The sequence below is a fragment of the Erpetoichthys calabaricus genome, chromosome 15, assembly GCF_900747795.2.
Source record: "Erpetoichthys calabaricus chromosome 15, fErpCal1.3, whole genome shotgun sequence".
Classification (NCBI taxonomy): domain Eukaryota; kingdom Metazoa; phylum Chordata; class Cladistia; order Polypteriformes; family Polypteridae; genus Erpetoichthys; species Erpetoichthys calabaricus.
Genome location: NC_041408.2, coordinates 21,392,329 through 21,405,092, shown reverse-complemented (window position 1 = coordinate 21,405,092; position 12,764 = coordinate 21,392,329). Strand labels below are relative to the sequence as shown.

Below are 12,764 nucleotides of genomic sequence, written 5' to 3'. Positions count from 1 at the left end.
AGGAAATAAGGATAAAAAACAAAATAAAAAACAACAAAGCAATTCTGATAGAATGAAGTTATTCTATATATATTAAAAAATCACTAGACTAGACTGTTGTTAAGCTACATGACGTCATTCAGATGTAAATAACACAGTTGACACATTCCTTTATCTCAAACACAGGTCTATCGGTGGTAGTGTAGTTTCCACTTTGTTCTGAGATAACTAGTCCTGGTAATGTAGGAAATGTATTAAAATACATATTATAACTTGATGAAAAAAATATAAATGTTATTAATTTTAATTCCATCCATCCATCCATTTTCCAACCCGCTGAATCCAAACACAGGGTCACGGGTGTCTGCTGGAGCCAGTCCCAGCCAACACAGGGCACAAGGCAAGAACCAATCCTGGGCAGGGTGCCAACCCACCACAGTAATTTTAATTCACTAAACAATTTAAGACTTTGCCCACATAATAGAGTCTTAGTAGTAATATAGGACTAGTTTCTTTCAAGTTATCAGCAAAACCTTTCTAGTTAGAAATTTATTTTTCACATAAATGAAAAAAGAAATTAGGTATAGGTATTTTATACTTGACGCAGTACCCTTAATTTTCTGTCAACATTAAAAGGCATCACTGTTTATCTGTAACTGACAAACAGAAAGCAACATTTTCAAAGTCTTCCAAATTGATAATTAATATAAGTTCTTACCTGTTTCTCCAGTTTGGTATTATTCTCCACTACAAGAAGCAAGTGGTTCTTCAGAGCTGTGTCCTCATGAGCCCGAACTTTAATACGTTTTTCCTACTTAAAAATACAGAAAAATGTGATAAATGATGGAAAAAAACTGAACTGACAAAAGTAATGAGAAATTGTTTAAAGTCGCATTCAGCAATTTCTTTCAAATGAACAATAATTTTTAGAATCTGACATTAAAAAAAAAAAAAAAGCTCCTTGCAACAATCAAATAAAAACTCTTGTAAAACCAGTGAAATTTTACCCTCGACTTGTTTAAAGGAATTCTGTTATGTTGGAGCAATTGGTATATCTTAAAAATCAAAATGGACGTTTACCCCCTTAACTTCTGACATTTGAAACGCAGACAGAAATTTTAAAAAAGAATTTTTAATTTCAAAACCTAGACCAGGTTGTGAGGTTTAGGATTATTTTCAACTGAGACATAAACATAAACTTTCATTTTGCTCTGACTGACAATGCATACTATACAAAAGTATCAAGAAATGGGTCAAAGGAAGGCAAGCTAACACATCCTGACGGTATGGCTTCTGCCTTCTTTATTAGATATTTTCTTAAAACTGTTCACTTTGTTTGGTGGGACACTGTACCTGTAACTATAGTACCATAGGGCAGTATGGCATTAAACAAAAAACAAGCAGCAATTAAAATAATACTACCAAACTCATCTGTAACAATTAACTTATTAAATTAACTTGAATATTTTATGTTGTCGACACTCTCTAATGCATTTAGTCACACCCAAAAGGTTATTTCTGTTTGGCTAAAAAGGATACTGTGTACAATATTTAGATAGGAAGCTCTTCAGATATTTCCTTAAGTCTTTTGAATGGTATACTTTTCTAGTACAGTAATCCCTCGCTACTTTGCGGTTCACTTTTCGCGGATTCACGACTTCGCGGATTTTATATGTAAGCATATCTAAATACATAACGCGGATTATTCGCTGCTTCGCGGGTTTCTGCGGACAATGGGTCTTTTTACTTGCTTCCTCAGTTGGTTTGCCCAGTTGATTTCATACAAGAGATGCTATTGGCGGATGGCTGAGAAGCTACCCAATCAGAGCACGCAGTTAAGTTCCTGTGTGCTGCTGATTGGCTCAGCGACGGAGTGTTGCATTAACCAGGAAGTCTCATCTCACTCATTCATCATTAACGTGCTAATGCTTCAGGGGCCGTGTCCAAGCACCAACAGAAGATGCAAATGATTGCAGAAAAGGTAAAAGTTTTGGATATGTTGAAGGAAGGGAACAGCTACATCGCTGCAGGACATCGATTCTCTTTATTTAAAAAGGAGGAAAAGCATATAAGATCTACGGCCGCAGTGTCCTTTAACCAGGGTGCAAAACGAGTTGCAAGTGGACGTGATAAGGCAGTAGTCTGGATAGAATCTGCTTTAGGAATCTTTGCAACAAGGTCGACGACGTCATGACCGCCTACAAGCTGCTACGTGTACTTCGCTATACAGTAAGTGTAAACTTATCTACCGATTTCATATTGCTTAGCAGTTGTCCCTGTTTTTAATAGAGTAAAGGGTGGGTTGTAAACAATACTGGGAGGGTTTAAAAACGTCCAAATACACGTTAAATAATTAAATAAATATAGTGTCCCTACTTCGCGGAAATTCAGTTATCGCGGTCGGCCTTAGCACCTATCTCCCGCGATAAGTGAGGGATTACTGTACAATAGTTTTACAAAACAGAGTTTATAACTAACCACGTGAAATAAAATAAAATATCAATGTCAATTGACAATGCCAAAAAATAAAATTTTAGGTGTAATGACTTCTAAATCTTCTTTTTTCATAAGCCTCTTTTTTGGCATTTTCAAATCCTCAACATCAACTGGCAGAAATTTTTGTTGGACAAAGTTTAGGTACAGCTTCACAGACTCAAGTCTGATTCTCAACCCTGTGTCTGTCTGGTAGAGTTTACATATTCTCCCTACGTCTGCATGGACTTCCTTTGAGTATTTAAGTTTTCTGCTGCATTCCTGGGTAACTCTGAATTCTAGCTGGTGCATAATTAATGAGTTCATTTATATTGTGATCTGTGATGGACTATACTCCTATTTATAACTGATTCCTGCCTCATACTTGGAACTAACAATATTGGCTCTGGCTCCTTGTGAACCTGTAAGGGGAAACGTGAGTTCAGAAAATACATGATTTTAGTTAAATAAGAAAAATCTGTAACTAATGTCTACAATATTTTTTAACATTTCTTTTTGTGATTTTTTACATGGACAATAAAGGAGCAATATGTTCAGGAACTGGAGTTGAAATGGCAGGGCTAGCAGATTCCTGACATGTCTTTGCTTTAAATTAAGACAGGTACAAGTACATGCCGGTAACCATGATCAGTACTACACAAAACAATGACCGACTGATTTAATAATCTATACCAACCCTGACAGTACAGCCATACTTCTTGTAGATACAATCAACTTCTATTTCTGGGCACTCGTGGAAGTGATCAGCAAGCTGAGGAAAAATTAGCAAAAAAAAATTCTTTTAGAATGCTAAGCAAATTGTACTACAATTCCACCACAATGCTATGCTCACAAGGGATTGTTACAAGAATGACATACAAATTAATAAAAGAAAAATACTTTAAAATATTAAAAATTTAATTTTTAAGTTGCCTTTAGTAGATCCGACCTACAGTCAAAAGAAAAAGTTTGGGATCCCCTGTTAATTCTTTGGATTTTTGTTTATCATTGGCTGAGCCTTCAAAGTAGCAACTTCCTTTTAATATATGACATGCCTTATGGAAACAGCAGTATTTCAGCAGTGACCTTAAGTTTATTGGATTATCAGAAAATATGCAATATGCATCATAACAAAATTAGACAGGTGCATAAATTTGGGCACCACAACAGAGATATTACATCAATACTTAGTTGAGCCTCCTTTTGCAAATATAACAGCCTCTAGACACCTCCTATAGCCTCTGATGAGTGTCTAGATTCTGGATGAAGATATTTCTGACCATTCTTCCATACAAAATCTCTCCAGTTCAGTTAAATTTGATGGCTGCCAAGCATGGACAGCCTGCTTCAAATCATCCCATAGATTTTCGATGATATTCAAGTCAGGGGACTGTGATGGCCATTCCAGAACATTGTACTTCTCCCTCTGCATGAATACCTTTGTAGATTTCCAACTGTGTTTTGGGTCATTGTCTTGTTGGAATATCCAACCCCTGTGTAACTTCAACTTTGTGACTGATGCTTGAACATTATCCTGAAGAATTTGTTGATATTGGGTTTAATTCATCCGACCCTCGACTTTAACAAGGGCCCCATTCCCTGAACTAGCCACACAGCCCCACAGCATGATGGAACCTCCACCAAATTTGACAGTAGGTAGCAGGTGTTTTTCTTGGAATGCGGTGTTCTTCTTCTGCAATGCAAAACACTTTTTTTATGACTAAATAACTCAATGTTTGTCTCATCAGTCCAAAGCACTTTGTTCCAAAATGAATCTGGCTTGTCTAAATGCAGCATTTGCATACAACAAGTGACTCTGTTTGTGGCATGAGTGCAGAAAGGGCTTCTTTCTCATCACCCTGCCATACAGATGTTCTTTGTGCAAATTGTGCTGAATTGTAAGAATGATGTACAGATACACCATCTGCAGCAAGATGTTCTTGCAGGTCTTTGGAGGTGATCTGTGGCTTGTCTGTAACCATTCTCACAATCCTGCACATATGCCGCTCCTGTATTTGTCTTGGTCTGCCAGACCTGCTGGGTTTAACAGCAACTGTGCCTGTGGCCTTCCATTCCCTGATTACATTCCTTACAGTTGAAACTGACAGCTTAAACCTCTGAGATAGCCTTTTGTAGCCTTCCCATAAACCAGGAGACTGAACAATCTTTGTTTTCAGATCTTTGGAGAGTTGCTTTGAGGATCCCATGCTGTCACTCTTCAGAGGAGAGTCAAAGGGAAGGACAACTTGAAACTGACCACCTTAAATACCTTTATAGCTCATGATTGGACACACCTGTCTATGACGTTCAAGGCTTAATATGCTAATCCAACCAATTTGGTGTTGCAAGTAATCAGCATTGTGCAGTGACATGCATTCAAATCAGCACAATTACAAGGGGACCCACATTTTTGCACAGCCAGTTTTTCACATTTGATTTAATTTCATACAATTAAATACTGCTTCACTAAAAATCTTTGTTTGGAAAACACCCCAGTACTCAGATGTTCCTAGGAAATGAAAGACATACCACTGTTATCTTTTTTGTTGAAAATAAATTATTATGCAGGCTGAGAGGGGTTCCCAAACTTTTTCATATGACTGTAAGTAGAAAAAGGCTTCTCAGGTCAAATCAAGCAAAGGAAACTGTAAAAATTATATTCTGAATATTTTAATCGAGTAATTATTCAATTTGCTTCAACAGGTACAGTGGAACCTTGGGTCACGTACGTCTCGGTACACGTACAAATCGGTTTACGACCAAAAAGTTCACCAAACTTTTGCCTCAGTTCACGACTACACACTCGGTATACGAACAAGCCAGTTTCTCTTTCGGTTTGTACATGTTCAGTCTCTCCCTGTGCATTTCCTTTGCAGCGAGCAAGACAGAAAGCGAGAGAGCGCACGACACACACACACACACACATACACACAGAGGGAGCACCAGAGAGAGACAGACGCACACACACACAGGCAGAGCGAGAGACAGACAGACGCACACACACAGGCAGCGCGAGACAGAGCCGCGCACACACACAGGCAGTGCAAGAGAGAGACAGACGCACACACAGGCAGCGCAAGAGAGAGAGCTGGACGGATAAGGTAGGAAGGCAGTTAAAGAATGCACTGGGCTTGATTTTGTTTTCACTTCTGTTTACAGCAATCGGTTCGTAGTGTGCATTGTTGCAATGTTACTTTTCTTGGTGGTTTATTAAATTACGGATTTTTTCAAATGTTCATTTTTTCCCTGTGCTTAAAACTCATTAAAAAAAGTGTTTTTAGCCAGCGGTTTGTAGCGCTATAGTGCAAACTATTGCAGTGTTAGTTTTCTCTGTTGTTCAAGGTTTTCTCAGTGTTATTCAATGTTTTTACATTTAGTTTACTATTACGCTGTGCATTCTATGGTTTAATTAACTATATTTGTGCTTAAAAACTTAAAAAAAATATATATTTACATACAGTTCATATAGTCTGGAACGGATTAATTGTATTTACATACAATCCTATGGGGGAAATTACTTCGGTTCACGACCAAATCGGTTTACGACCAGAGTTTTGGAACGAATTATGGTCATGAACCGAGGTTCCACTGTATATTTTAAATACTCTTATACTGTAAGTAACAAGTAACATTGGGTTGTAAAAATAGTGTTTTGAATCTGATTAAAAAAAAAAAATAAAAAAACAGTCACATCTTACCTTACTTCGTTTCACAAATTCTGAACATTTATCTGGGCATGGAACCAAATATTCCAGACATTCGTACTGTTCGTGTGTCTGCAAATAGAGTTATAGAAAGTGTTCATTAAGTCTGATGGAGAGTGTCTGTGTTTTACTACCACTCTCTTCCTTGTGTCGGTTATTGTATTCCAGTTGTATACCACATCTCAAAAATAAGCATACTATAAAACATGGCACCCTAAATGTGCTCTAAAATAAACTAACGTGACATCCAGGTTTGGGTTCTGCTTTGTAATTAAATCTGCTAGGACAGGGTTCGGCTATTTGCAACCCTGTAATAAACACAACACTTTCAGAAAAAGAACAGATAATATCATTAATAGCATTAATGAAGAAATCCTTACCTTTACCTGCAATACCATGACATACGTCTGACAATATGAACATGGCTCCAGACGATATTTACACTCATTTTTGATGTGTTCCTTTACATCCTTCCGAAACAGTGCTACTGTGCATCCTTTGTTAGTGCACTGTACAGATTCATATGGACACTGCTTAAGGTGATCCTGTAATTAATCCAAGAAAACCAAGCTAAATACATTTCTTTATTAATTCTTCATCTTAAGTGCCCTACACATATGGCACAATAATTTTTCGAATTTTCAATTTTTTGTCCTTTGAAACATAATCAGATTTCATCTGGTGTTGCAATCTGTTTTAATCCCTTATGCACTAAGGGGTTTATGGCCTTATTTCACCTTAATTACATACCCAAAAATAAACAACTATCACTCTGCATACTTAAAAAAGAAGGTATAAATGGCTGAAGAGTAGCGATTACAAGACTTTAAACTTTTAAAAGAAAATACATATGTTTAAAAACTTATTAACTAAATAAAATACAAAAAATGGCCCTTTAGAGATTTCTCTTCTAGATTTTACAATTCATATCAAAGACATTTTATGATGTACAACCTTGAAATCAATTTTCTTTTGTACCCCATCTGTCAGCTATCCCTGTGCCAAGTTTAGATGTCATATCCCATAGCATAGCCAAGTCATAACTGTTTGGCCCAAGGTGTCCACTTATTTGGTAACATTTAGTTTCTTGTATCTAAACAACTTCTCAAAACAATGCATCTCTCTAATGTTCAAGTAAACATTTACACTTATGAAACTATTACTGGCACACTTTATATATGTGCATGATTTTAAACTACGATGGACTGGAGTTCAATTGACGGTTTATTAAGAGTAAGGTGTTAAGTTCATGCATCTCACAGCTTATAACTAAGTACTATTATGAATTCTAGTAGTCCTCCATCTTGACTGACCTGAGATGTGTACAGTGTCAGTGTAATAGAAAATGAATGGATTGTTGGCTGGATGTCATAGGCTCTTACTGGCTTTTGATTTCAGTCTGCAGCAATATATTGAATCCATATTTAGGACATGACAACCAGTGATTTTAGTAGCAGCGCACACCACTCTGTCTAACTTCTACCTGAACTTGACAAAGATACAACTATACCATCTATGATTGAGTTAGTCAAAACTCACTCTTGGACTTGTACAAGAGCTTCATTGCTTTCTGTGATACTTTAAACTTTAACTGTCTCAGAAAGAACAACCTGTTGTGAGCTTTCATAAGCATTAATGGGTGTGCATACATCCCATGTTACAGTCCTGAAAAGTATTGTGCCCAGGAAGTCCTCCATTACCTCAACAACGTGACCATGTTAGTGCCGAATAGAATACAAAATAATTATTTTGTATTCTATTGTATTATAAATAATATTTTAGTACTTTATAATGCAGTGAACAATTGATTAATAACCAGTTTACTTCTTCTTGTTTCCAGTGATGTGTAAAATCAGCAGGTAAAAAAGGAGGAATTCTAAATTAAGAGTGGAGCAGAAGGATGGTGTCCTATTTATCATTTTAAAAGGAGGTTTAATATCACTGTAGGATTCAACAGCCTGTGACACATCATTCTGAAGCAGGATCTCAAAAGTCAATTATGTCTGTATGCCCTCTTCATTATATCACACTTAGTTAGCAAAGTACAGGCATATAAACACAATCTATTGAAAGCATAGTAAAACTTACCTGCAAACGACATAAAATGACTTTAAACAAGCAGTTAGGGGAATTGACACAGAAGACCTCTCGATTCAGTATTTCCCTTTTGCAGCAGTTATCCAGAAAAACCTTGCAAAATGTTGAGAATACAATAAACGCAAAGGAAAAAATTAATACAAAGTGAAAGGGAAAAAATGACAGTAAATAAATATAAATACAAATTCTGTAGAGGAGCGGTCCTCAGAAATTTGTATTGGCATACCACCCTCAAGAATTTAAATGTTTTGAAAGTACCTAACTGTTATTATGTAAATCTAAAGGTGACATATATTTATCTGCCTAAAAATATGGTATTTTGGGGTTTTAACAAGGTATTACGAATACATTTTGAGTTTGTGCATGTCTTTTCATTTTTGTTACGTGACCCTTAAGTTCTTTTTTTAATGAATCTTTAATATACAACTTTACTGCACTTTAAAATGGAATATTAAAATGGAATAAAAATTAGAAAGCCTTATGTTTCCATACTTTTATTTTACAAAAAGTATATAGACTGAAACTTGAATTTCATGTGTATCAGAGAGGGAGGGATTTTCCTGCAAGGTTAACAACAAAGTGGAGCATGTTTTAGCTTTGGGGAATTTTAACATGGGGTTTATAAAGAACGATTTTATTATCATCATAGAGTATCCAAACAATCATATTATGTGTACATATTAAATTTATTCACTTACAGTTTCTTTCCATTAACTAAAAAATAAATACTGCTTAAAGCCAATGCTACAAACATTTAAACATTATGTCTTTGCAACATGAATTAAGAAATATCAATATAATTCTAAATATTTTAATTAACACAAACTCTTTAAAACTGCTTTTATTAGAACACATGTTTCAGTTCAAGTTTGTCAGAAAACCACTTTGTCAGGATTGTGACATTGGCTCATTTGAGATTTATTGTCAGTGTATGGAGGATATGTTAGATGATCAGTAACATTTACTGAACAGTAATATTTCATTCACAAGTTAAATTAATTAACATTTCAAATGTCAAACACCTGGGGCCTCATGCATAATGCCGTGCGTAGAACTCACACTATAACATGGCGTGCGGACAAAAGCGGAAATGTGCTTACGCACAAAAAAATCCAGATGCATAAATCTGTGCGAATGCCAACTTCCACGTTCTTCCGCTCCATAAATCCCGGTCAGCGTGAAAGGTAATGCACGTGCCTGCTGTCCCGCCCCAACTCCTCCCAGAATTACACCTCTTTGAATGTGCAAATCAATATAAATTGCCATTAAGCTCAGCCTTCTGTTAAAAGGGAATGGCAAAAGCACTAGGGAAAATAGAAGAATTTCAGCGAATACCAAGTGGAGGCAAGGAAAAACATACTATTTGTTGGTTTAAACAGTTATATAAACAACAAAAGGAAGTTGATTGAGTGACATAGCGTGTCGGAGAAACTCGAAAGCTCAAGTTCACAAAGTCGCACAGTGCCCGAAATAAAAAAGAATTTGTCACATATCAAAGTCGCCGTGAAAAGGCGAGTCGTAGCCCACCATCTGAGTGTCATATGATAGCTTATTAGGGTACAGAGAAAAAAAAAGGCACACAGTGGGAAAAAAAGCACGAAATGTCAACTTTAATCTCGAAATTTTCACTTTAATCACGTAGTTTATGTTGTCATTAAAGTAGAACATCATAAACTTCATCTTAAAATCGTTTAATTTACTAGTTTCTCAAATCCCATCATAACTAAAGTAGCATGTTAAATGCTTTGTTTTATATTTGATCTTCTATGTGCTCTGTATGTGTGAATCACTACGTGCTTCCGGGCTTTCTCTTCCTCCAGCAGGAAACAGAATCCATTACGTTTGTAATATTATACAGCTCTCTGAATAATTAAAATACTGAGATGTATACATGATATCATTTTCATGATGATAGGAGTTAAAGCATGTTATTAAACATGGGAACACGGTGGCGCAGTGAGTGTTCATGTCTCATGCAACATGCTTGTTGCGCCATGCGCGATCTTCAATGAAATACTTTATTACAGAAGTACTGTCTCTTTCAAACGTACTAACCCCCAATTCCTGTCCTTACTTTTCTTTCTCCAAATACCCAATCATCACACAATCAGCTCTGTAATAGACGTTAAGCCATCTGTAAGCTTAGAACGCCAATTCTTCAAAACCTTTAAGGAACATTGAAATATCTTCGTAGTACGTGTTTAATTATTCTATCCATCTATCCTTCCGGTGTTGCACCAGCCACAGCAAGAATACAGCGCAAGGCAGGAACAATCCGTGAATGGAGCTGCAGCTCCTCGCTAGCGCTGTGGCACCGTGTAGTTATAGTTAAAGTTTATCTGTATAATATAATAAACATATTTTGCTGCATTTCATCTTAAAAATGATATCATCATCATACTGTATGTAAATATGTGTTTTATAAAGTGGCTTAGGTTGTGCAATATTATAACTGTAGTGCAAGTTTACAGTGAGGTGATTGTACTTATAAGTACAAACAGTTCTACAAGGAGCACTTGATGGACTGATCAAGTGCATTTATAGTTCTTGGGATGGAACCGTTTCTGAACTGCGAGGTCCATACAGGAAAGGCTCTGAAGTGTTTGCCGTGTGAGAGCAGTTCAAATAGACAGCATGGCTGAGGCAGTGTGTGCTTGATGCTGTATACTGATAATTCTCTTTCCGATCAGCTGCTGTAGATCTGTGATTCCCCACTCAGATACAGTGATATAAATACTCCGAGTGGTGCAGTGAGAGTAATATGGAAAAAGATGATCCGCTGTGGCAACCCCTAACGGGAGCAGCTGAAAGAAGAAGAAGAAGGTGCAGTGAGAGTAACAACACTAAAGCAGCTATTGTATTTAGAATAGTTTGACTATTCTGTGGACCATTATATTGTTACAGGTTAATTACAATCAGATGCATTAAACTAATCTATAATAACTAGGGGGCTCCGCCCCCTGTTCGCTTCGCTCGCCAACCCCTGGTGTTGGGAATGACAAAGAGCATGATGTATGAATGAGATATAGAATAGTGTGACGGTGTAGATGATGCAAATAGAAAGCAAACAATAAAGTGTGTGGCACAGTGTAAAGGTTTATTTGAAAATTTCTTTGTACACGCCGTTTAAGTGCAAAAGGTAATTCCAGCTCAGAACTTGTAAGGTCATTTAAGATGGTTATTGTTGTGATCAGAGTCAAGTTTGTCAGAGCTTAGAAAGAGTTGTGTCTTTCCAGGAAGTAATGGAATGACTTGGGTATTTATGTTTTCCACATTAATATTTTTTGGACATAATATAGTGTGTTGTGTTAAAAGGGGCATTTGGTCTAATGAGATTGCTGTTCCAAATCTCTCTGTAACTAAGTCGTCGCAGATAAAGGCTTGAGGAATTGTAATAATATGTGGCTGAAGTCCATCTGTATTGGTGAGTGTACCATCTCTCAGTTGTAATAAGCAATTGTTATGATCTGGTTCTGGACATCGTATCTTTTTTACTAACTGTATCTTTTGAAAGCAATGCCAATTGTCTGCGTATTTTAAGGTGCACTGAACAATAGCTGAGTGCATGGCATCTGGAAGAATAGCTAATCACTGTCTAAAATCTCCTCCTCATAAAAGTACCTTTCCTCCAAATCGAATATTATTATTCATAAACGTTTGTTCATGCCATTGAACATTTATCAATAAACAACATTTTTTCAAGACGGATGTCACGTGCAGTGCCACCGTTAATGTTCATAGTGGATTCCGATTTGTAGGATCTAATGTAGTTGATAAAGATTTCACTTTCAGGTACATCGTCAGCTATAAGCTTCTGTAGATATTCAGTATATGAATGTAAAGAAGGCAGTCTAATTTGACCCTTTTGACAACAACGTGTAAATGTATAACTTGTATTGCCAGTTGTTTCTTCAGGGAAGTGAACTGAATGACAATGATTGCAAATGACATTCATTAATCCGAATGAATTTTCCTGGTGTATGTTTTGCTTGTGCCGTTTGAGAGGCGCGTTGTTGCATGTGTAGTATTTGGGACGTGTTGTTTTGGAGCTGTAATCGATTTGCCTGTGCTGTGTGAGAAGCCCGTTGTAGCCTTCGCTGCCATTAACGTATGTCTGAGACAGGAGGTGTTTCGTTTTGAATCCGTGCCTGTTGTGATGCAGCACTTTGATTGATAGTTTGCGTCATGTGGATCTAGGATGTAGATTTGTGCATATTAAATGAACTATTGTAGGATCTAATGCAGTTCATAAAGTTTTTACTTTTAGGTACATCGTTAGTTAGAAGCTTTAGTTGAGCTTTGCGTTTTTGGAGTCGAGTCATTTTTTCTTTTAGAAATATGGATAAGTAATAAGGAGTATTGCACTCACTGTTAATATGGAGCCTTTTCTGCGGTTGAACGGTTAAGTGCCTTATTGTAATGAGATCCACCTATGCTGCATAGCCGTCTATTTTGTTGTTTCTTTCGTGTTCGTGTGTTTGTTCCTGTTATCCTTTCCTTTTCGTTTTGTAC

The 12,764-nt window shown here is 36.6% G+C and overlaps 1 protein-coding gene across 3 annotated transcripts in view; it reads right to left on the bottom strand.

Annotated features, from left to right (window-relative positions):
- Positions 1-12,764, bottom strand: part of traf5 (Tnf receptor-associated factor 5) — a 48,677-nt gene that overhangs the window by 11,792 nt on the left and 24,121 nt on the right. For all 3 annotated transcript variants that reach the window (XM_028820298.2, XM_028820297.2, XM_051919687.1), the window contains 5 exons: positions 8,244-8,345; positions 6,536-6,700; positions 6,150-6,227; positions 3,149-3,223; positions 698-790 (listed from right to left, as the gene is read on the bottom strand). In XM_028820298.2, coding sequence (XP_028676131.1) covers positions 698-790; positions 3,149-3,223; positions 6,150-6,227; positions 6,536-6,700; positions 8,244-8,345 — 513 coding nt within the window. The remainder of the gene's footprint in view (positions 1-697; positions 791-3,148; positions 3,224-6,149; positions 6,228-6,535; positions 6,701-8,243; positions 8,346-12,764) is intronic.